Source organism: Syngnathus leptorhynchus, chromosome 14, assembly GCF_054491065.1.
Source record: "Syngnathus leptorhynchus isolate UIUO chromosome 14, UIUO_Slep, whole genome shotgun sequence".
Classification (NCBI taxonomy): domain Eukaryota; kingdom Metazoa; phylum Chordata; class Actinopteri; order Syngnathiformes; family Syngnathidae; genus Syngnathus; species Syngnathus leptorhynchus.
In genome coordinates this window covers 5092255-5117454 of record NC_141208.1, presented here as the reverse complement: position 1 = coordinate 5117454, position 25200 = coordinate 5092255, and the positions used below count along the sequence as shown (strand labels likewise).

General features: G+C 45.2%; 2 protein-coding genes across 2 annotated transcripts in view; one reads left to right on the top strand and one right to left on the bottom strand.

Moving 5' to 3' along the window:
- LOC147046167 (desmoglein-2-like protein) overlaps nucleotides 1-25200 on the top strand; it is a 155056-nt gene that overhangs the window by 24782 nt on the left and 105074 nt on the right. The gene's annotated exons all lie outside the window — the stretch shown is intronic.
- Nucleotides 15093-25200, bottom strand: part of cdh2 (cadherin 2, type 1, N-cadherin (neuronal)) — a 42515-nt gene continuing 32407 nt past the window's right edge. The window contains exons 8-16 of the mRNA XM_085929333.1: nucleotides 24902-25039; nucleotides 24552-24737; nucleotides 23834-24087; nucleotides 23409-23551; nucleotides 22473-22706; nucleotides 21847-22080; nucleotides 21504-21643; nucleotides 19333-19497; nucleotides 15093-16601 (exon numbers count right to left, since the gene is read on the bottom strand). Of these exons, the coding sequence (XP_085785459.1) occupies nucleotides 16395-16601; nucleotides 19333-19497; nucleotides 21504-21643; nucleotides 21847-22080; nucleotides 22473-22706; nucleotides 23409-23551; nucleotides 23834-24087; nucleotides 24552-24737; nucleotides 24902-25039 (1701 nt within the window). The 3' untranslated portion in view covers nucleotides 15093-16394. The remainder of the gene's footprint in view (nucleotides 16602-19332; nucleotides 19498-21503; nucleotides 21644-21846; nucleotides 22081-22472; nucleotides 22707-23408; nucleotides 23552-23833; nucleotides 24088-24551; nucleotides 24738-24901; nucleotides 25040-25200) is intronic.

Here is a 25200-nt window from a genome sequence, read left to right as displayed (position 1 = left end):
TACCTGTTCACAGATCATGGAGTGTTCAAATAGTTATCAACCCCCTTCCTGTTATAAGCTGATGTTTCCCTTGCCAGAATTTCCATCCAAGCATTCATGTAGTCCAGCCAGTTGGCATCCCCTTTTTTCTGACCTTCACTAGATTTCCACTATTTTGATATTTCCTGTCCAACTTTGTCTGGATCTGCCGAGTGCTTACCAATGTGAACGCCTTTGGTTGTAACAGCGACAGTTTCCTCAGTAACAATCACTTCCAATTCCCTGTGTATGTCTCTCGATCCAAGGTCACTCTTTGTGTGGTGATGTTACTCCGAGCAAAGCCTCTGAAATTCAATTGCGCTCGGAACAGGCTTTGTTGGAAGATTGCCAAACCCAGATAGAAATAATTGTTATCACGAATTAAGAACAGCTATAATGAATCTAGGAAAGATTTATTTCATACCTTGCATATATTGTGGGAGTAAATCAAATGGTGCTGCAAGTATTAGAAACACAAAATACAGATGGGAGATGAGCTACATTGAGTCTTGTCGCCACTTGTCACGTGCAGAGTAGATGGAGCCTGACACGGGGGTGAGAGACGGGTTACGCCCAGGACAGATTGCCAGTCAATCACAGATCCAAGCCACCCAAGCGAAAGAGACAGATGATCTTTAAGAATTCACTCAAAAGTTTAGCCATCAGATGATGTCCTTATTACCCCCAAAGTCAAGTCATTTAGAGCAACGTGTATCTCCACTTGATGGACAAACTCGGCATCAGGAATACAAACAGAGCAGATGGCGGAAGCCATGCAAGGATGTGCTCGGGTAATTTGTGTCCACAGAGAGCCATCCTAGCCAACCAAAGGAAGAAAACTGACTTAGCTTTATTGTGAAAAATTCTTTGAGAACATTCTTCTGAAAGCAGATGAACAAAATTAGATTAAGCTGATGGAAAAGGTGTCGACGTTAATGCCTTTGCTCGTTAACACTGCGGGTTCTCCATGACCAAAGTCTACCCATGGCCCACATGTGGCTACTATTACAAGAGGCCTTGCGGTTTTGTAAGCCGGTGACCCCCAACTGTTGTTCTGAATCAACCTGAAGGAAATGTCCTCCCAAAATGTTTACTTTGCCTTCGCTCTGCTGCCAGCAATTAAATGTCTTAATATGGTCTCTGAGTTCCTGTGATAGCCATACCGTGTTTTGCGGGAAACATTAGTGCACAACATCTGGAACCATTGGGATTGGTTTTTATAGCGAGGTTTTACTCATCTTATTGGATTAAAAATTGAAACGAGTCTCTGTTTGTACATATAAGAGATGAGTATATATTGATATGCTAATCAAGTGAATGAAAAAGACAAACACCAGCCTTACCTTTTTTGAGGACACTTCTACATGTCGAGTTTCCTCAAGGTTGCTTGAGGACTAAATGTGTCACTTAAGATGGCACTTTTATGTTTGACATTTAAGATTTCTGTGGCCCTTGTCTCATTCCTCGCGGCGAGTCTGAAGTGGTCTTTAAAATGCAAAGCACATATTCTTGTGGGAGAGAAGCAGCCGGACATTTGGGCAATGGAAAGTGGTGTTTTATGCAAGTCTAATCTTTTTTGCTCAATTGCTTCAAGATGAGGTGAAGCAGCAATGGCTTCGCCACGATAAATACATTCATTGCAGTCAATTAGTCAATTGATTCAAATCGGGGGTTTCTGCTAGTTTCCACGTCAACCCGCTACTTTTTGGAACTGTACTTTCCCTCACCCAAAACCAGATTTGTATCTTCAGTTCCTTGGTTGTAATTGAAGACATTGATGTTACATGTACTTTCTGGCAATTTCCTTTTAGCCATATCCTAAGGAAAGCCAAACCTTGAAAGCTGCACTTGTAAAAATATGACAAGAAAACAAGGATTGTGAAAGTGTCCAAGCAGCTCACGAGCCTGTACAGCTTCAAGTGAGGCAACCCCGGAAGAGCCCCCCCCCTTCCTCCATCAGATATGCTCTGGTAGCAATCACAGCCCACCGAGTCACATGCAGGCCTGTTGGAAAATGTCAGATAAACATCACGCTGGGAATGGGCTTAGTCTCCCTCCCATTTGGCAGTGTAAGTGCTTTAAGAATAGCACCAGAGATGAAGCTGCTTATTTTAAGTGACACCTGCAGTGTCCAGAGGTCAAATAAAATCTCCAAGGTTAGACGAGACAAACCAGCGACCGCGGTACGGTGTGCCTTGTCACTTATTCTGCCTCGTGTTGTTCTGCTGTCAACCGATATTATGTACTCGGGGTAAAATCTATGAGAAACATGAGGAGTGAAACCCAAGCAAGGCGCTTAGAGTTCTACAGCAGGTACACCGCATTAGAACCAAGTGCGGACTGCTCTCAATCATCCTATTCGCACCCTCACGTCAGCGTTCACAAAAGCTTGTCGTAATTTCCTGCGAGACCGCACCAAACTCAGTTAGGAATAGCTCGCGCTTCAGGAAGGTATTATAAATCACACCAGGGCAGCTCTTAGATTTCATTTCTACTCAACGTTTTTCGCCACTCATCGACCGGAGGGAGAAAGTTTTCTGTGTAACATCTCCTGCACAGCCCGATTAGACTTACGCCATCTCATCTTGCTTGATACGCTTAAAAAGCCATTTAATGGTTGAGCGTTAAACTTCATTCATTCACTGGACTATCGCAGTCTTTACTGCGCTCCATGATACATTTAACAACCTTGAAATTCTTCTGAAAAACCTTTGACAATGAGAGTCTAATGTTGTTTGGAAGGGTATGTTTTAGAAGCTGACATGAACACAGCTCACAACTCTTGGTAAATAAAATGCTTTACTGTCAGCACTTGGATTGCAGTTCATTGAGCAGTATTTTTCCATCATGTGAAAGTCTGCACTCCATCGTATACTCCGCCACCTTTTGTTTTTGCCCAAAGCGACTCTGCGGTCGATGGAGTGCGTCTGAAGCTCGATGGTGGAGTCCGGTGTTTTGTTTTATTTGTCCAAGCACAACTTCCAGTCGTGGTCGCACGGCTCTTTCCTTTAGCCTCGCGTTAAGGCCGTCTTTTGCCGCACCCCGTCGTCGTTGTATTCAGTTCATTTTGTTGTAGCCAAAATTGAATGCAATCTCTCTCGCACAGTGGAGAAAATTGATGTGGCACCCGTTTCACTTTGTCTAATAACATTATTACAATACCTTCCCCAATCTCTGTGGGGATTTCTGTGCCATGTCTTCCGTCGCCTTCCTTGGCGGTCATGGCGACCAAGAACGTTTGGCGGAGAGTGCTGTCAGGTCGTGATGGATCCAAGTTGTGGTGGTTTCCTGGCTGCGGCACTAAAGAGCAGTGTTTAATTAGCCCTGCTGCGCTGCTCCGGTTTATTTCCCCCGTGGCTTTGCGCGGCCAGAAAAAGAGAGACAGACATCGCAAGACAAGACAATCATCATGCACGCTTTAACACACAATAGAGACGTATAACTAATTCACAGAGATGGAACAACCGTCACCCACATAAGACCAGACTATACTTTGATATTTTCATTTTCTAGGAAATGTCGTTCTTTGCAAGTTTGGCAAGATCGCCTATGATTATCACTTTGAGTTTCGACAGTAATAACACTGTGGTCGAAAGCTTTCACGTCAGATATAATTTTTAAACAAGTGTTAGTTTCGGGCTTTTCTGAGTATGTTATACGATACAATTCTGTAATGACAGTTTTGTCAAGAGCTAAACGTGCACTGTACCAGCTAAGCATTTCTTCTGGTGTTACGCTGCTCTACATTTCATGTTAGCTTAGCGGTTAGCCTGTAGCCTGCAGCGACTCCTTGTTCACTTTTTGGTGTATCCATACCTGACAGAAGTGTTTCTTATTTGCCACCATGAAGGTGACAATTTGTGACTCAGGTTGGATAATGCTTGGCTGCGGTAGCTAGCCAGTGTGTAAATTGCGAGAAACTATTTTTATATATACAAATGACCTGATCTATCTGTCAGTTTTAGAAACCGAACGTCGCCCTTGAGCACACGTTTTTGCTACTACATCCTAAAAAAATGTTGGGTGTGTAATCGTAAAAAAAATACATGCGTAATATAATTGTACCAGCCTCTACCAGTAAGTATCTCCACCGTCAAAACAAAAGCCTCGTCACAAGTTCCGTTAGATCTGTGAGTTTCTTGGCGTCCTTGAGGGCATCGAGTCTCTTTAAACATTAGCTGTTTGATTTAAGTGCGGCTCCAGTGAACTGGAAGAGAATTACTGTCAATCGCCCCTAGGTTTTTGTGTGGTGGCGAGAAGCTTCAAATCAACCAAATGGAGCAATAGGAGAAGACAGATATACCTGAGGACATGCTGTGAGACATTTACCTACAGTATTCGTCAACATTTTCCAAACAGCAACTCTTCCTTGCTGCTGCCGCTGCTTTAACTCTGTGCAAATCAAATTTGGAACACATGGCGTGTTTGAGATCAGTCCGACTACTCTGGCACTTTCCAAACTGTGAAAGTAGGACTGGCACCCAAGCAAGTGTAAGTCCTGTGCCAGTTCTTTCTTGTTACAAAAACATGATAGCAAGAACCAGCACTCTAGGTCCATGTGATAAGAGCCAAACCGCATCCTTTTTTGATGTTCAGGTTTATCCTCTAACAAAATACAAAACGAGCGGGGGAATAAGCCACTAGAAGGACGTTTTTAGTATGTAATGTTGGACACAGACCAAAGGAGGAAGGACGTTGAGGATTTCTTTTGAGGCTCACAGTAGTGTAAATATGAGGGCCCCCCTCGTCTCCATCTCTTGTGATTGAGTCGTCGGACTCACAAATCAGGTAGCCGGCGGGGACGTAAAGGAGAAATATTTGCGTACGACGTTGCGAAGACTCCCGAGCAAGGCGATGAGATGCACAATGGCAGCTTTATTGATGTTATGAATGGCTTGTAGACAACGTCATTTGTCTGTCACCACGCAAGCCTCAGTGGAAAAGATGGAGATTAGCGGCGTAACCCTTTCCTCTCGCCGCCTTATATGGCCAGCTTTGTTTCCGACGTCTATGAAGGTACATTATGGAAGGTCTCAGGCTGTCGTGAAAGAAGCTTCTTGCTTTAGTGTCTCGAACTGGAACACTTGGAATCGGAATCTCGATAGATTGCTGCCAACTTGAGCAGCAATTACTGATGACACGCTTGATACATGATTTGATGGGGATAAAGGATTGATGGATTTGTAGCTGCATATCAATTCAAACAGTTTGCAAATTAGAGGCGGATGTTTGGAATGATCAGCAACAGTCACACTAACAGCTGAATCGTTTTGGATGCGCAATTATATCAGCAAAACTCCCAGTTGCTTCTTCATCTCCGTTTCTTGTCTGGTAAATACGGCCTATTGTTCATTTCCGTTTTCTTGCCTCTGCCTCGTCAAAGTGCAGGACACGCGTGTTGGCAGGGGAACTGAGCCAAGTGTGAGCAAACAGTCTCGGCATGATCAAAGTCGCTGAGTAGATGAGATCGCGGCGTACGGTGTCGAGTGAGGCGAGAAGTGAAATTCTCCCAGCCCGCAGTTCCCCACATAAAATAGCGAGGCACGTCGGTCCGCAGGTCTCGCTTTCGAGAGGACCGAAACCAGACAGCTGAAAAGGCCTCTCGTTTACTGGGGTGACTACGTTGTTACTGTAGGTGCGAGACAAACGCAATGTCGGAATAAGACAAGCTAACAAGCTCCGTACTGCGCCACGTTCCAAATCTGCCACCTTGTTTATGATTAGCACACCTTTTCCCCTGCAGTGAGCGTTGCCGCTTCCTGGCGGAGGCAACAACTGTCATTAAACGCCGCAGGGAGCCAAAGTTCAGCAAACGCCGTCTGCGGCGGCCTTGCGACGAGCACAGACAGCAACATGCATAATTGCGGCGCGGGAATGGAAAAGCAAGTTTTGCTGTTTACTACTCTGGGCCCCACTTTCCGTCGGTCCCATTTGGACAACCAGTTGAATAGCTGATACAAACAAAACGGACCTTTTGCGACGTGGCCACCGCTGTCAACAACTGCGTGTCGTAACGTCACCTTAAAATAACTACTTCATTACACACTGAAATCGTTGTGGTCTATAATTTTGCTGCTCCAGCCCCGACACCTCTGACCTCAAAAACCTCGCCGTGGTTCCACCCGCCGACTGCGTACGTTCATGAGGGAATTCGGGCCTCAACATGCTGTAAATGCACACACGCCCATAATCTTTGGCTAGATGCTCTCCCTTCTGGATACAATTAAAATCCCACTCAGAAATACTGCACCGTGTTTTGATTAAACGTTTTTTTTTTTTCCGTACACTACTGCCAACAGTTTTGCATCGTGCTCCCTGCTAAGACGCCACCTACTGAGTGGTCCGAAATACCCGTTTGATAATTCCTGAGCATCCATCACTTTGCATCCACAGCGCTAGCATACAATCTGCTACCTTTGTGCTTGGCTAATGGCACCCTTATCGTCAGTAGCGAGACTTGGATGAGACTTCCAAGGAGTAAAATAGTATATAGTATGTTATATAGTGTTTCTATCGAAGCTCCAGTGGGCCCGAACCTTTTTTGTCCATCTTACAATTATGTTAGCAATCTTCAGAAACACTGACGCTTGTAGGAATCATTATCTTAAGGCGCACTCTGGCGCGACGCTAATATCCTCATGAATAAACTCCATAGGGAAGTGTCAAACCCCTGCTCGCGTTTCCACGGCTCTCGTTGCACCTTGTTACGGAAGCGGGTCTTTGCCGGCTCACCTCTCAGCTCACCTGCTAGAATAAAAAAAGCAAATGGGCCTCGCCGGGGGTCAGGGTGGGATGGTGCAACTGTCATAAAGCAGTGCTGCTCACAAGCATATCCAATTATATGTGCTTGCTTATATGCCGCTTTGCTCTGGTAACCAGCGCGTAACGTTATCATCACGCCGTGGACGTGAGCAATAACAGACATTAATGTTTACGGCGTCTGCCGTATTAAAAGATATGAAACTTAATGGTGATTCATGTTTTTTTAAGCGTCAGTGCTTAATGGCAACGACGGGAAACAATATGTCGTTATTTTTTCTTCAACCAGCAGCTAGAATGTGTCTGTCGTTGCCATAGCGACGCCTTATCACCTATTGGAGCTGTGAAAATGGGCTTCAAAATTCACATTCACACTGTAGGAGTCTGGAACGTGATAATTCAGGCAAATTCTTTCTTGCTGCACTGACATGGACATAAATCTATTTGGCGTAAATATCCATGAACTGGATGTAGTTTGATCAAATACTTTACTTGATAGCCTTACTGGGGAAATAATCTGTGTGAATTTAATATTTGAAGGCAGCACATGTCAATAAAATTTGTAACAAAATATTCAAAGATTTGCTAATGTGAAAAGTAACAAAGAAATAAGAGTTCGTCAGAAGTAACTGTCCATTGTATTGTCCCCCAATTTAAAGATATAAAACAACTCTGCATTTTTGGAGGGACACAAATAATTGTGTTGTGCTAATTAACTTTGTTGCTATCCATATCAACAATTTATATTTGAAAGTTAACTTGTAGTCCAAAAAAGTTAAAAAAAAAAATCCATTGTGTTCTTATTCAGGCACAAACAAAGACACAAACGCAAAGGGAACATGACATGTTATTGTTATGTTTAGTTCGTTACATTTAAACTAACTTCGTCCCCACGTGATGACTTTTCTTCAGAGCTCATGATTAATTTGAACAGCAAAATGGAAAGGGGGCAATTTGGAAATCTCTTTCACATAAGCGGTGTCATGCGCAGCATCCTCTTTGTTGCCTTGTTGAGAGAAAGCAAAGCAGGATCCTCTCATCCTGCGGTCTCTCTTCTGGATGGAGCAAATTATTTGGATCTACCCCGTCATCCTTCCTCGGCTTTGTAGGCGGCCCCTCTCTGAACGTCTCCCAGCGGATTCCTCTCAAGTCAAGACGAGCTTGCGTCGGTTGCGCTCCTCTATCCTACCCACACGAATTCAAAGAACTGCTTTTGTTTCAGCCAATCGGTCCTCCGGCAAGCCTTGGCAGCCAGAACAGCCTTTCAAACACAAAAGAAAGCAGTCCACCTTAATTCCGTCTTTGGGAGATGCAAGTACCGTACTTGGCAAATACAGAAACATGTCCCCCTCCTCCTCCTCCTCCTCCCACCTCTCGTTTCGAACTTCCCCACTCAGTCCTCCTCTCACGCTAGACGATCAAGCCTCCGAGGAAGAATTAAGTCAAGAGCCTGATGGGATTTTTTCCTAGGGCTGCCAAAGCCCGCATGGTTGCTGATGGAATGCAGCCCATAATTTCCACATCAATTTGGATTTGTGGCTGTGCCCAGTGCGAGATGCCCAGTCATTTGCTTACAGAGCCCCACTTACTGGGTTTAGGCAAATTCACAGTCATTGTTTCTTTGCTTAGATGACAGTGGCATGTCGCGATAGCCTTGAAGCCACCGTCTTCACCGTGAGTGGGCGTTTTCCATTTGCTTTCATAAAGCATCTCCCAGCCGCACGTTTTTATTGACATGCAAATGGCAACTCGGCGCGTTTTTTGATATTGTCCTTAATAAGATGCGCCTCTGATGCAATCTTTTATGGACGCGCATTATTACCCCCGCGGCTTATGTTGTAATACACCAGAAGGCGTTGTGTCAGATATTCAGCTAAGGTAATTTCCAGAGCGTGTACACAAATGTCATCCTCAATGAGGTTGCACTCAGTAGTCCAGAGACGATGATAGATGGCCGCCAACAATCAACAATCCTCTACCACGAGCCTACGCTAATCCCTTTGGTAAAGTCATAACGATGCAAAATCTTTGTATGGAAAAACCCTTCCAGGCCATCAGTGGAAACCATTTTCTTATGCCGTTTCATGGTATTTACATCTCGACGTGTTATCGGGATTGTTTTAAGCGCTAAGTAAGGCTTTGCTAAACATTTCCCCATCCCAAATCTCGACATCTGAGTCGCTGTCTCCGAAGCGCTGCGTCAGAACTCTCCACTCAATTTGGAACGCGTCTTCAAACAACGCATCGTTGAAAGCAAAAGAGGAGCTCAGAAGGAGAAAATCCGCTAGCTTCCGTTCTTTCCTCCGTTATAAAGTGTGATTGATCACCGCATTTGGCCATTAATGGAGGCGCAGCTCACATTGAGACGGAGGATAACAAGGTCACACACCCCCACCTATTTTGTGCCGGCAGGGAGGCGGATCCACCTCATGATTTTCACTCTTCACAATCGACCAACCGCAGTCGCAAACGGGGGGGATACTTAAACCACATTGCGATGTTAGAATTCTTCAGAGAGCCTGCTTTTGCACATAACTGCTTAATGACTCGCTCCCAGCCAACGATAACCGAGGAATTATTGGCTTTGCATAGTCGCTTCTTGACTAATGTGCCTAAATGGCATCTCGGCGGTTCCCATTTAAGGCGCTAATTGGCACTAATGCTTGTCAAACCGCCGTGTGTTTTATTAAATTAACGATTGATCTTGGCCTCATATGCAATTGACGTCTCAGTCCATGGTCAACCTTTTTAATGTTTTCCCAATGTGGTTTGAAAGAAAATGTCTGCAACCTAAACATTCCTTTACTTCGATGTAGTTTGGAAATGGCGGCGTGCTCTATCAGGGTGTTCTATTTACAATCAAATAGTAAGACGGCCCAAAAAGTAATTTTGCTTTATAACGGGCGACTCCATAAATCGGCCCGTCTCAAAATTTCATCTTCAGCCGCAATAAAACGCAAGCCTTGTTCTGTATCTTTCCCATCCACAAGAGAAATGCAAATGAGCCGAGCAGGGCAGGTTAGCAGTAATGCCCACTGCGTCGCCTCAGAATTCTGCCCTGAGTGGAAAATCTCTGCTCAAGACCGTAACCCGCTTGGAAATGTTTCCACCACACAGAGCGAGCATCATCGCCACTCCTCACTCCAAATTAAGGGCGAGCCGTCAAATCCGGAGGAGAAGCCATTTGTAGGAAAGAAAGATGAGTCCGCGTGGGGTGAAACTCATCCGACATCCTTCACCGGCAATCCAAATGTGTTTTACACCTCCACAGTTAGCCAGGGCCTCGTCTCCCATTAGCATGAAAAAGCAATTTATTATAATGCGGGAATTCCGTCACTCGAGAGCAAAAGGGATTAGAGGCGGCTTATAATCGCTGTGTTTATCACTACTTAACAGTAGATGGCTGCTGAATGAATATGTCAGAGCTGACTAATGATTTTTGGAGATCCGTTATCCGGTGTCGAACGGATGCTGTGAATGGAATGGCGTCTTCTTTGAGAAAGAAAGCGTGGCTCCGAGTTGGTGTTCTTTAAAACGACCGCACAATTTTGTTCCTCGTCACTCTTTGCCCCCGGGCTACGTGTAGCCGTGGCTGATGACAATAGACTCAGCAGACAGGAAAGAGCGGCCTACCCAGTGGCCTCTTTTCTCCTCCATGTGGACAATACACTACCCGTCCTTTTTTTTTTTTGTACTGGCAGCAGCGCATTGATCCAGGCGCGACTCGCCTTAAGCGAATTTATTAACCACTGATCGCAAAGTCGCTGACCAGACCGCCTGAGACCAAAGTGACATTATTTGGTCTCATTGGAAGAAATTATCCATTGCTGAAAATGTGACCAAGGGATCTAAACCCTTAAAGACACGAGGGTGATGGGATGTCAAGCGTATAAATCCATGAATAAATCTAAAAGCACTCCAGGGATTCAATAGCCTTTCTTTTTCCTTAGTGCCACTTCACATATTTAGCTTATTTTAACTCTGAATTCGATCAGCTCACTCTTGATCCGCATTATACTCGATTGTTTTGATTGGTGTCCCTCAGGGCTCTTTCTTAGGGGACATTGCTTTCCACATTTTTAGATTCAATCGCTCATCCAAATGGGCTACAATCTCTACATACAGATTGATTCATTGGTTTGGTGGTGTTGCAATTCCTGTGCTATTCTGTTGGTCTAGCATTCTGTGAGGGTGGCTGACACGTTGGCTTCATGCAGTCTATGAACTGTCTGTCATTGTTTTACTTAAAGGGAATTTTCCTTGCTTGTGTCAGCTCGTATTTGCTCATGTGGGTTTCAGTCATCTATTTCTTTGTTTTTTTTTGTGGAGCTGCTCCAAATGTAAACTTCCTCTGTGTTGAACTGCCACAACAGTGTTGTGTCCTTTATTTTGTAGGCTCAAGTGAGTGACAGTAGTGTTGTCTTTTTTATTTTATTTCATTTCATCTCAGCTGCTTAATTATGCTGTGAATGATGGCCAATTTTTAAAATGCCAGAAGAGTTTTCTTGTGCAACAGGAGTTTAATATACTGATATCTTGATATTCTGTTATTTGTATTGTGATGGATAAATGTTGTCAGATAGAATGAGGACTGAGAGTGGACAGGGAATCTCATCTGCCATCTAGTGGCCAATACTGCTTTTACAACCTAAAACTACTCCAACTCCATGAAACGTTTTTCATCTTAAAACGTCCACTTAAGTTTACCAGCCTAAAGCTGGATTCACCTCGTACTGGATCTACTTTCTACTGCCGGGTGTCATGATGGATTTCTGGTATCCCTCTGAGCTCTTTCCGAGAGCCTTGGGGTTTTCTTTTTTCGCCCCCCCTCCTCTCCACACACACCAAGTTACTTCTCCTGTCACTGTTCTGTTATCTCACATCATTACAAGCAGGGCTTAAACGTGCATTAGTGCTTGAACGTCATATGTTCCACGTTGTCAAGCTCAATCTCGGGAAGATAGCGTTTCTCTGCCCTCCGGGGACAGATCGCCCTCTCGCCGACCTCACTGACGACACCTCTGTTCTACCCTTTTGAGTCAGGCAACAACCAGCTGTCCTTGTCCTTCCCACGTTACACCTGCAAGTCTCTCTTCCTCTATTCTAAAAAGAAAGCAGATCCCGGGAGCTTCACAAATCGTATAGGAACACAGATAAATACTTCATGAGGGATGCGAAGGTTTATATATCCCAATGCCATGACATCATTGCTGCGTCATCGCTTGTTGTCAAGCAACGGCATCAGGTTCTTCCTGGAAAAGGTCGAAAACCGGTTACACCAATGATTCTTTATCATTTACTGTCCAATCATGATGTAATCTCACAAACGTGGGCAACTACTACCTCGGCCTTTAAATCGACATGATTGGGATTCTTTGTATTCTCGTCACTGTAAGCTTTTGATTGCATGAACAATTCACGCATGAGATGCCACCGTCAGAGGAGAAATTCCTGAATTGCGCTGACGGCGCGGCCCAAAGTGACATTGAATAGACGAAATCTGCCATCCAGCCCTACGTGCATCATACAAAAGCGAGCATCGTTGTCCCCTTGGGTGCCAAAACCCACGGCCTCTCTTTTTCCTCTCTCTGTCGCTCTACGCTCGCAGTGTCACATCTGTGTGGACTCCAGAGCCTGTTTATACAAGACTCTTTTAAATGAGACTGGACTGTTGTTTGTAGCTGGTGATTTTTTATTTTATTTTCTGGAGCCAGGAGGGGGCTCTAGCGTTACCTACATATAAGCTCTGTATTTGCCGAGGCATTCAAGAGAGGTAAAGAGACTCACAAGAGGCTGTAAATCAAGACATCACAATCCAGAACGTCGAACAAAAAAAAACAAACACACGGAGGGAAATGAACACCATTGATCTGAGTAGAGTGACCAGGTCCAGACAGCAATAAATTAAAGACTAGCTTCGCCCAGCATGCCGGTGCTGTCATCCAGCCTACTTACTTATTCATTCTGTGGCGGCCTGCAGGGAGCCCACAAGAAAGATTGTTGCACCCCCCTCCTCTTACACACACGCACCGCCATCGATAACCCGGCCAGCATTCGTCTTCCTAAGGCCCACCAAAGGTCAGCGGCGGAATAACTTAGAGAGGACTTTTTTGGGGAGGGCGTCACATTGTAGAGCGTATTCTCATGTTTACCGACATAGTGTCCCCTGGTGGCTCTGAGACACTTGCTTACAAACACACACCCCGGCACAGAGCGCCGAGCGAGGCTGACTTGCAATTCTGCAATGTGGTGAAAGCCATGTTCACAGTCGATAAACGGGACCCGCGGGTGCTTGTTGGAACACCAATCCGCAGGCTTCTTCCTCAGACGACGTCTCGGGAGGACCATCGGGTTACAAGGTGACATCCTTCTCTTTTTGGAGACTTTTTTTTTTTTTTTTACTTCCACTCAAAGTGTGTGAGAGCCCAAGCAACAACAAAGCCACATTTCATCCACAAATGGCACATTCATTATTTTCCGTTTTCACTCCGTCCGAGTTTTGTTTGTTGTTTTTGTCTAAATGTGCATTTTGTAACTCAAAGACGTCCACATAAATTGGCAGATGAAACCGACGTGGTTCCCTTTCCACTTAATTAGCTTTGCAAATTATTTATTATGCATCACTATTTTTATCCGTTTGTCACTGGAAAGACAGCAATGTGCAAATGAGCAATTATTTCTGCCTCGCTCGCCAAATAAGTCGACGCTGGCGTCTGTCAATGTCAATGATAATCCTCCCCGCGCATTGTTCTTTTAATTTCTAATCTAATATATTCCGCAGGGGCGGCCTCGTCACTCGCTGATTGTTAGAAATGAGACGTGACCCAGCGAAGAAAACATCAGATACAGGGCCTTCTTAAAGCATTGGAACAAGATTAGTTCCCGTTTTTTGTTGTATCCTAGAGACATTTCAGTTTCCGATCAAAAGATACATTTGACACACAAGTTCAGAATTTTATCTTCTATTTTGTGGTATTTACATTGAGATTATTTTTGCGTCAGGAAGGACAACTGTGTTTAACATGGCACTCACTCACTGTGGTGACATTTAACAGGGAAAAGATCATTTTAGTATTTTGTCTCCTGTATGCGTTGTATTTTTGTTGAATATTTGCGCAAATCATGAACGATTTTCAATGTCAATGACGCTAATGCTCCTCAAGTATTGTCCTTTTAATCTCAAATAGAATAGAGCCATGATGTCCTCTCTCCACTTTCTCAATGTGAACAAGTGTGCATGATGCTGGATGTGGAGCGTCTTTATGTGCCCCCCCCCCCTTTCTCAGGGGTGCTAATCCGTTCTGTGAAATTGAAGTGTGGTCCTGGGATGTAAGTTATTTTCCTCACCTGCGACGCGTTCTGAGAGGCGACTGCTCGATGCGACTGACCTCCTTCAAGCAATCTTGACATCCGCATGAGCGAGCCCCCATGTGGGACATAGGGCTCTTAAAATATCTGCCGCCAAATCGTATATGATGGACAATACAAGTGCCGTCATTGCCATAGCAACGCATCATCACCTTCTGGACCAGCTGGGACTTCATAGCCGTTAGCCTAGGTGCTAACTTTTAAAGTGCCTGTAACGGCTTTCAGGGCCCCTGGTCATCTTGAATCAATCAGTAATTTGTTTATAGAAGGAAAGTGAGGGCTGCTTGGTTGACACAAGGAACGTGGCTGATGAGAATAGGTAGAAAGCAAAACCAAGACAAAATATGAAGAAAGTATGCAGGGGAAATATTCCGAAACAACATCTCAACAAAAATATAGACGAATATGGTCGCTTTTATTAAACGCGAAGGCTCCAATGTGTGACGGGGACCCGAACAAATTCTCTGTGCGGCCATTCCCGCATGGACACATACACACTTATCATTCCGCTCCACATCCCTGCACCCCCCCTCAGGGGCCTCCGTGCACATGTGCCTTACAGGTACACCCCCCCCCCCTTGTATTTTTCTTCATTTTGAAGTCAAGTACAATCTGACCTACTGTTCTTTACGGGGGAGATGCGTGCGATCACACAGCTTTCACCTTGGCCGCCAGAACATTGTTGTTTTGATCCTTAGGTTGAAAACAATTTTTCGAGATGCAAAAAAAAAAAAAAAAAAAACCGGAAAAAAAGAATTAAAAACAAAATAAAGGTGATAAAACAACACTACTGGTGGTGGTGGGGGTCACCTCTAACTGTGAGGGTGGATGAAGGACTCACACTGACTACTTTGTACCAATGCATATGGGGGGGGGGGGGGGGGGGGGGGGAAGGGCTACAGGACTAACACTCCAAAGTGTTATTGAATACGAAAGAATCAACAGGAGATTTTTGAGCTCCAAAACTGGACTTTTATTTGAATAGTTTGGGTAAGAGAGCGATAATTAGTTGAGCAGAACAAAATGCGTTTCCACACAGCTCAAGTCCAAAATGTTTTTTCCACTATTAAAGCTCAGCTTTAATAATCAGTGCCTTGCATGTCGCACACACACACACCCCCATCCAAACTTTTCTTGGGGGGTACAAACTCAACAATTGTGCTGACGAGACAACAATTTTTTTCAATTTGTTTTTTTTTCTTTCAAATTATAGTTATACAAAATCTCTCAACTTTTACACACTGTCAACCAGAATTTTTTTCCTCCATCTTGTAAATAAACTTGGGGAACATCTTTTTTTTTTTTCTTCCCTCCATTTTGTCATCATGAAAAGATAGAAACATGCAAAAAGAATTTTCATTTTTGATGTCCAAATGAAACATTTACAGGTTTTGGAACTTTTTGCACTTGTTTATAGTATACTACACCCAAAGAAAAGATGAAAGAAAACAACAAAACAGTATGTACACACATCTTTTTACAGTGAAGTAAAAGTCCAAAAATTCAGATGACTAAGGCAAATGAAGTTGATCAGTGAACATTATTGATCAGAACAGTTTTTTTTTGTTTTGTTTTCTGTCAAATACTGAACTACACCACTCCAGGAAAAAAAAAAAAAAGAAAAGTAATCTGCTACAAAATTGTGATTCATAACTCCCTTTTAGCTGCGACCAGCTGCATACCCGTCCAATTTTGGCGGACAAGTCTCGCATTCTCTACAGTGCTGCTCTTCGTGGTTTTCGCCATCCGGGTCGACAGATGATCCTTCATTAAATAAGCCTTCACAAACAAATGGAAAGAAAGAAAGAAAAAAAAAACGGGAGTGATCGAAGCGTATCAGTGTCACATACTTTGCTTTGAAATCCCCCCCCACCGAAAAAAAAAAATCAGTACCATTAAAGCCTTGAACATAAAACTAATCATTTCGGTCCAAAAGAAACGTACAAAAAGGCACATTATATCCCAGTGCTTCTGTACTGTGAAGTTCAAGTGTAACTGAGCGCATTCAATACCCACAACAGTCTTGAATGGTGTGAGCGTCCACCGGCGTCGCCCACAAGCATTATGTACGCGGAGACTACAACAATAAGCCGAGTTGGTTGATTGGTTCTTTTTTCTTTTTTTTGTTTTTTTCTGAAAAAAAATCTCTGCATCCTTTTTTCTTTCTTTTCCATTGCAAAATGTCCAACTCCATCCACAAGGAATCTCTCTTCATTTTGTCGTCGTCTTCCGGTGTCCTCGTTCGTGTCTTAGTCATCGTTCCCGCCGTACATGTCCGCCAGTTTTCTGAAGCGAGGTCCCCAGTCGTTGAGGTAATCGTAATCCTGGTCGCCCCCGCTGCTGGACGAGTTGAGCGAGCTCAGCGAGCCGGCGGTGGAGCCGCTGCCCTCGTAGTCGAACACCAGCAGAGAATCGTAAGGCGGGGCGGTGGGGTCGTTGTCGGCTGCCTTCAGGCCCTGCGGGGAGGGAAACCAAAGCAGGAATCAAAATAAATCCAGATAAGAGGTCCTAAATAATTTTTGGGGGGGTTTTGCGTGGTAATTATCAGACAGTATGAAGTTAAAAAAAAAAAAAAACGTAACGGCTCTTAATATTGTTACTAGTATCGGCCAGAATCCTTTTTACCTCCAAAAACAAAAAAAAAAGGTTTGCTTGAACAACTAGTGCAAGCTCAAAGTTAAGGCTCATTGAACCAAAAATTCTTCTTCTACTCGACAGGGAAGATTTATAGTCCTTGTTTAAGATGTGGGTGTGTTTTAGATTGTTTTGCTTCCTTTCTAGTCATGCTCTTGTAAATTCCACTCTTGGAAGACCCGCAATGTCTTCTTCATCCCACAGTGAGCGCGGAGCTCGGCCGCACTCTCTTGATCTTCGGGAGATTTGCGAGCGTGTGCCGGCGATACCTTGTCATCTTTAATCTAGATAGCAATCTGAGGCTCATGAATAAATACTCGCAGAGAGCATCGAGCACATCTGTGGTTCGTGGAAAAAAAATGAGAATGTGTTTGTCACGCACGCGCGCCTTTATCTCGCGGTCGGCTTTGAAAGATGGCCCTCGACATTCCCAGAAATCTCCATTGCGCCGAGAGCTCCTCGCTATTGATTTTCAAGACTTCCTTCCCCCAGGGGTGCTCCAAAGACCTGATGGATCGCTAATGTAGGCGTCAACACGAGCTTTGGCTTTCGCCGAGCGCTTCGGATATGCTCCCCGTCGTTGCCACCTCCCGACCGACAAATGGATGAAAGAGTCGGAACAAATGGATGCCCTCAACGTGGCCGGCCGAGAAAGCATTTGCGGTGCTGTTTCCAAAAAGAGACAGATTGATTTAAAGTGTCTAGACAATGGGCAATTACTTCCTACTTGTTAGCCATTGTCAAGTGTTTGCTGCGGGCTTGATAATCTGTAGGGGAATATTACACATAGATCGTTCATTACAATTACAAGCGTTAATTGCTCCGCCGGTTACAGCCCACCGCCGCCCTGTTTGCGGCCAAAACGCTACGGGCAGCTTTAGAAGGTTGCACCATCGCCATTTGATCTTGGCGCACACAGCCATCCCACTTGTTAGCCTGACTCATTTCAGATGTGTCCGATTTACTGGCACGTCCTGCGCCAGCTCGCGTGACGGCTAATCAAGAAATAGCAAAACAACAAACAAAGCACGCATAAGGGGGCTCAACGTGACAACTCATCTATCACAGAGGTGAGGATGACAAATGTTTCCCACTGCGCTTATTAGGAGGGTGGTTCGATCCGAGCCCTGCTTGAATGCGTTTTGTTTTTTTCAAACTGAAGATCCCGGATTATCGTTAATTTGGCATTGTTGTTTTTCTGCCATCAGTCCCAACTCAAGAGAGTTAAAAAGGGGGTAGAGGAAGACTCTCGTTTAGCTATTGAATGATCAAGAATCTGTGGTTCTTCCTTAGGTTACTAGATTGTAATCAAGATCAAGTAGTCATAGGGGTCGATTCAGATTTATGCTTCAGATTCTGGATTATTGGATTGTAGAGATTATCTGTTGTCTTAATCGTTCCGAAATACGGGTCAAGATAAAGGCTCGTTGGTCTACGGAGAGCTACTAATCGGTGGGATTCGCTCTAATCGTGCCCGTGTCATCGAATGAACGGATGGGATTCCGAATAAGTGGGGACCCAATTGTGCTCGACAGATGCCTTAAAAGCTCGCAATGTACGACTTTTTGTTTTTTTTAGTGACAGTGGAATCTGGGACACAAAAAAAGCCATCATTCTCCGGCACACAACTTTTCTGGGTCGCCACTTGCTGTGACTGCGAGGTCTTGTGAGGATTTGACAAAATGAAACTGCGGCGACGATTGTCATCTATCGGAAAACATCGCTTTTCTCGCTTACGAGGTGCATCGGCGACGCGATGTAAACGACAGGTGAAGGATGCGAGAGATGGATAGCCAGACGGCGGCGTGCTCATCTACAAACAGTTGCCGTCCGGAAAGTAGGCAGGCACGCGTTCCGTTTATAATGCTGTGAAAGTCACGTCTTTTGGAGCTGGTGAAAAATACATGACTGCTCTTTTCATTTGACATTCTCCCTTCAAGATGGAGTCAATGACGGCCCGGGGCACTCGCTATGTATTTTATTCTCTCTCGCTCTTCTAACACATCTACTTCTGTAGCGGGAAGAATAATCATTATATCGAAGTGTGTTAGCATCATGTTCTCTTCTTCCTTTCTACATGTTTAAGTAGACATGCGCAAGACGCGCAAGCTTTATTCTTTCGTGCGGGAGAACAATCGGAATAATATTAATTGATTCCGTTTGAGGTCGATTTTCTCCCGAGTCGGCATCATGCGGAGTTGTATAAACCAAATTGTTTTTCAGAAAGTTCCATGAAAAATTCAGCCTTTGGTTCATTTCATTATGCAGCCCTGGGATTGGGTTTGCTGCTGCAGCTAAACAGTCTATCTTCTCAATAACAAAAAAAAAAGAGATCTTGCATTATTGTAGCCACTTTTATACAGATCCCATAATCTAGAACTGCAGAAAACAATATACCAGCCAGCGGGCCTCAGCTAATGTCGGTACTTGATGTAACTCCTCGACGAACTGGATTAAAGAACAGAGCGAGCCGTTTGTGACCAGCAGGTCATACATTGGCCACACGGGCGTGTCAGAAAATGCCATCAGTTTTTGTTTAGTTTTTTTGTTTACCTCATTGATGAAGTCTCCGATGTCTCCGGGGTGGGGTGCGGCAGACCTTATGGGGTACTGCGGCTCGGGGTGGAGGGGTCTCTCATCGAGACGTCGGATCCCTACGGGCTTGATGGCGTCGGGTTCCAGCGTGTCGGGCTGCTGGAGCTGACTCAGGTCATAATCCTACGGAAGGAATGAAGGGACGAGGGGACGCGTCAACGAGGCCGTGTGATAAAACCGCCGACCCGACAGCGCTTATTGTGCGACTGGTGTAATAAAACGTTGGGAGAGTGTGAAAACATCAAGACAAGTCATGCGAATGTGCCGTGACCACGGGAAGTGTAGACTCTAATCAATAGCCAGACGTGGTACACATAAGCCACAGTTAATCCTATTAACATTACCAAGGCAACGCTAAGTCATGGCCGGGAGAGGGAGCGAATGGCCGGATGGTATCAGCGTCTACCTAATAAGCGTACGGGATGGATGCTCCCTATCCCTAATCTGTCCATCTCTAATATCCCCTTTCGATAGTGGTGTCTTTGCTCGGTCACTGCACAAGTACGTACTTGGGAGCGTCTTGCCCCTAGTGTGATGAATACATGAAAAGGACACCCACGCATAACAGTAGTATATCATGTCTGACTGGATCGTGCCGACTTAGTTAAATTAAAAACACCTCGAGGCCATGAATATAAAACAAACAAGTGACTAACGGGAGCTACCGTGTTAACTCAGCGCGCATTCTTCTATCATGCAAATGAGTCCCTTGCACATAACCGATGATTACTTCTGATTGTTTGGTTTCGGGGTGGGGACCTTTTTTTTTTTTTTTTTACTAAACCATGAATCTTAAAAGATCCTAACAGGAGTTACATACCTACCTAATCTGTCAATTAGCACATAGTTGTAAGAATGAGACGCTACCGATTCGTTTGTTAAGCGCATGCCGATGCGGCCCTAATCGTCCATTTTGTCCGAGTTCAACTTGATCATCCGTCTGCCTGTGATAGCGACGGCTTCACAGCGCCGCTTCAGCGGCAGCTCAAATCATACACCGTGAGAGCACCGAATGGACTGACACTTCAATTTCCTCCCTGGTGGGAGATAGGGAGAACAGAGGTGGGTATTATACAGACCACAGCGCCAGGAAAGTCAGGTCCATTTTTTTTTTTTCCAGCCAATACTGACTCCATGAACGGCAAAGTCAAGGCCATTCTATCCCGCTGTCTTCTGTGCCATTTAGAATAGAAGCTTGTTCACTCTCAATAAAATGCAGCTTGGACTTAATTTGCTTTTTGAGCAGCGTTACTTTCCTTTTGGACATGTCCCGCTCGACAAAGTTTGTGCTTTTTTATGTGTGGACATAAATACACAGGAGGAAGCTTCCTCCCTTTCTGCCCGCAGATGTTTTGTCAGTCTTGTTCTTATTGTTACCTTACACAGAGCTTCATTATTGGCGCACAGCAGATGCCTGTCTCCAAATGACATCAGCGCACCAATTACAAGTCTCCAAGGCTAATTTGCCGCCGTGTCAGGTCAGAGCGAGGTCTCCCGGTTATTTGTGCAATATGCGAGCCTCAACCGCACTTGAGCTGGCGAAAGAATAGCCTATGTGGAATAACGCTGGTTTATTTTTCCCCCCGTGAACCGATTCCGTTGTGCTAACAAGAGGTCATTAAGAAAATTGAATTTGTGTCGCTACATGCCTGATCAGGGCGCCGAGATGCCGGGATGCGACTTTATTTATGCCTCTGGCGCTTGTTCCGGATGCGAGTCTTTGGGATGTAAAGTGAAAAGCATATGTCCAATATTTTCACAAGCAAGTGGACCGTAGGGTTTGTATTATCGATCTGACTGTCCTGCCCTTAAGCGGAACCTTGACAGCTGAATTGTCTTTCCTGTTCAAGTAACTGAATAGTTAATTTGATTGACAGGCTAAAAATATTTGGCACGGTATTGTAATGATTCTCGACATGATGTTTTCAGACCTTGGCTTTAGAGACATTTTTCTACGACCACAAAGCAGTCTTAGTCCTCCTTTGCAGTCTGAATTTTCTATTGAAATAATTGATTGCGTGGCAAAAAAAAGTACTTTCAGGGCTTTTCAAATAATCCAGTTTCACCAGAGGTTTTACTGTGTGTGTGTGTGTGCGCACGAGTGTGTGTGCGCGTCACATCGTTCCTACCTGATCCTCTTCTCCGCCGCCTTCCTCGTCATACTTGAGGATGTTGTCTCTCACGTCATCCTCGGGATCAATGAGGAGTTGCTTAGCCTGGCGTTCTTTATCGCGGCGCTTCATCCAAACCACAAAGAGTAGCACCAGAACTGCGAGACGCACACACAAGCGCGGCGTCGTATTACAAAATGGAACCGCGCTCATATTTTGCTGATTCGCATGTAATCGGATCCCGCGTATTAGCTTTTCAGGTCGGATGTAGATGACTATATATTTGTTTGATAATCCCGCGCTAATCTAATCATCATCGGGATCGTGTTTAGCCGCTGTGCTAATCTGCGACGACGCTCACTGAGGAGGATGATGATGCACAGCAGGATGGCGATGATGGCGCCCGTGCCCAGTCCGGCGGCCATGATGTGCTGCTGGTCGGTACAGTCGCCGTTGATGTCGCACTGGCACACTTTGACCCGCAGGTGGGAGGTGTTGAACAAGGGCAGGTTCCCGGAGTCGGTGACGATGATGGGCAGCTCGTAAATGCCGCTGTCGAGGAAACCGATCCTCAGGCGCAACTGAGCGTAGTCTCCTGCAAAGAGAAGCCAGGATGACGTACGTCCAAGTGCGTTCTTGTTTGGATCATGCTCATCATTGCGCATTTTAGAACAGTGTTTATTGCTATTTGCAGATATATGTATGTATGATAAATTCCAACTTGCATTATCTTATCAAATCCAGAACAAGGATTTTCAATTTGAAGCTCGCCAATCGAGTGAATGACATTGGATCATGCTGCTTAAGCTTAAAACTCCTTGCTGCAATGATCCAAAAGGTATTACCCAATGAAGATAGTCTCTATTCATAGCATATTTTGGGTGTTTTTTACAGGGATTACTGCATTTAGTGTGAGGTTAGTGTTAGACTACAAACCCTGTGTCTGGTTTGTAACATGTAAAACAAAATGTCCGTAGTCATTCCTACCACTGATTCTGGTGACGGTCCAGTTCCTCTTAACATCGACGGGCATGTTAGCCAACTCGAAGGCAAACGGCCCAGCATTGGGCATCAAGTCCCCGTCGATGGCCGTGATGTTGATGGCGTTGGGTTCGGGTTTCTCACATATTTCCACTTCCTGGGGGAAGACCCTCGGGGCGTTGTCGTTGATGTCCATCAGGTAAATCTGCAGGGTGCCCGTGCCAGTTGCCGAAGGGTGGCCTGCAGCGCCCCCAAAACACACATGCGTAAATATTGGCGAAATCTTAAACGTTGATTGCGGAATCATGGTGCGGTGGGCCGAGAAGAAGAGGCGATTGTTGTGTCTCCGAAGCAGATATCTGCTCCTCCGGTGAGATTGTGCATACTGATTGAAGAAACTAATCTCAAGCGAGGCGGCAGACAGAAAGAGTGTGGTATTAGAACATTTGGATAGTGTGAAGGGAGAGAACGAACGTCTTCCTGACCGAGGACGTGGGATGGGAATACTAAAGCAGCAAAACAGAGGCCACTGTCGCTCCTCTCAGGCTCCTCTATGTATTCACTGCGCTAAGAAGCTTCTTTAGCATTCAGGCCACGCTCAAAGGAGCTAGTCATCCAGACCTGACCCATTAACACTGAGAAACCTCTTTACCGGCAAAGTTATAAGCCTGTTGGCCTACGACGCTATGCTCTGAAGAAAAGGGGAAACCCGAACAGAGGCAAAGCCTCTTCGGGGAAAAGGCACATTTATCTATGCGTCTTAGATTGTTAACCCACTGGCCTGAAGTTGAAAGGCTGTCAGCTGTTGGCCTTCAGGCACGGTGGATTTTTGTTGTCGTCACACAAGTGGCTCAATTAAACATCTATCCTTCGAAACGGCACCTCTTTCCGACAGAAGCGGCGAAACCACGAAAGGACCTCGGCAATACAAAGATTACGTACCGTTGTCAGTGGCCAAGAATGTGGCATTGTACATGCTGTTCTTCACAAAAGGCGATTCTCTGTCCAAAACCGCCATTGTTGTGACTCTACCGTTGCTGGGCTCGATCCTCAGCCAGTTGGCCGGGTCCGACAGTTTTGTGTAGCTGATGAAACAAAGACAAAACAATCACGTCACTCAAGTTCTATCGAAGGCCTGCTTTAGTTTTGCGCACATCATCCCTTTAGTGCACTTTTGGATAGAAAAGGTGCTCAAATAAGCGAGCTGAAATGAGGACTGATGATAAAAGACGTCATGTCCGATCAATTTCACACGCAGTCATGAATATTCACTGATGGGAGCCATTAGCGTCAACCGTTGCTCATTATCGGGTGCGATTTAAACAAAGTAAGAACAAAGTCTGCGTTGCTCTGTTTCAACTTCCTACCGGATACTCTGCTGCATGAAGCGATCAGGGTCCTGCGCCGTGAAGGTGGTCAGCATGGACTCCGCCGGCTTTCCCTCTTCCAGTTTAATCAGTTTGGGGTTGGGATCGAAGTAGGGGCTCTCGTTAACGTCGAGCACCTTTATGGAGACGGTGGCGGTGGACTGACGGGGAGAGTGGATGCCTCTGGCGAGGGGCACCTCGTTCCTCGCCTCCACCGTCAGCACGTACACTCTGTTCATTTCATAGTCGATAGGCTGTGAAAACACAGGGGACACGGGGATAGCGAGGCTCACGTTATCATGTGAAATGTTTGGCGGGAAGGTGGATTAAATGCTTGAAAATGGTCTGAGGGTAACGAGGCAAATTAAAACGTTTTCCATTCCTCCTCCCTCAAAATCTTTCCTGTGAAAGCCCCACAATAGAAAGCAGCAAGGCCGCCAGCTTCTTGTTAATGACCTTCTTCTGTTTGACATACAAATGAGAAGACACGACTCTATCTGGCTGATAAACAAGTATTATAATAATCCGGTTTGTATTGTTGCTAGGTGCATTCATTCCTTGATTGCTACAGAAGACATTCCTGTATCCACCATAAGTGTGGATTTTCAACCAGTGGGCCACGGTCAGCCACTCTGGAGAACACAATTTTGTTGAATTGGAAAAATATCCAGAGTCCCCGTGAGAACGTAATTGGTTAGGTTTGCAAAGGTGACCTTACCTTGACAACCGTCACCAGGCCCTCGTTATTGGTGGGATCAGTCGGCACGGAGAACCTGCCGGTGGGGTCGCCCCCGGTGATTTTGTAGACGGCGTTCCAGGCTTGAGTGTTGGGTTGGTCCTTGTCAGTCACCGTCAGGTTGGCCACGATCACGTTTACGCGGTTTTCGTGCACCTCGCCGAAAAACTGCGCAAATAGTTTTGTTAGTGATGCTTATCGTGGTTATTTCATCGTCATTATATCTGACAACACGAGAGTAACGTCTAAGTGCTTGTTGCATGTTGGTGGGCAAGAGCGACTGCACGCCACTAACGCGGACGGTGCGGCCCGAATAGGTGTCAACCGCTTACCGTGTCAGCTGTGAACTCTGGCGGGTTGTCATTGATGTCGGTGATTCTGATAACGGCCGTGGCTGTGTTGGAGAGGCCGTACATGGGGTTGCCCTCTGTGTCAGTGGCCTGGATGATCAGCGTGTACTGAGGCACTTTCTGCAGTGGCGAAGGGGGGAAATGGGTCGAGAATCATACAGTCAAGATTATGTACAAAATTGAGATCCAACGCCCCAAATGTAATACAGTTGGCAGTTAGACGAAAGGTTTCTGCCTCAGAAGTCAAAACTTGATATTAATTCCCTTCATTCATTCCTACG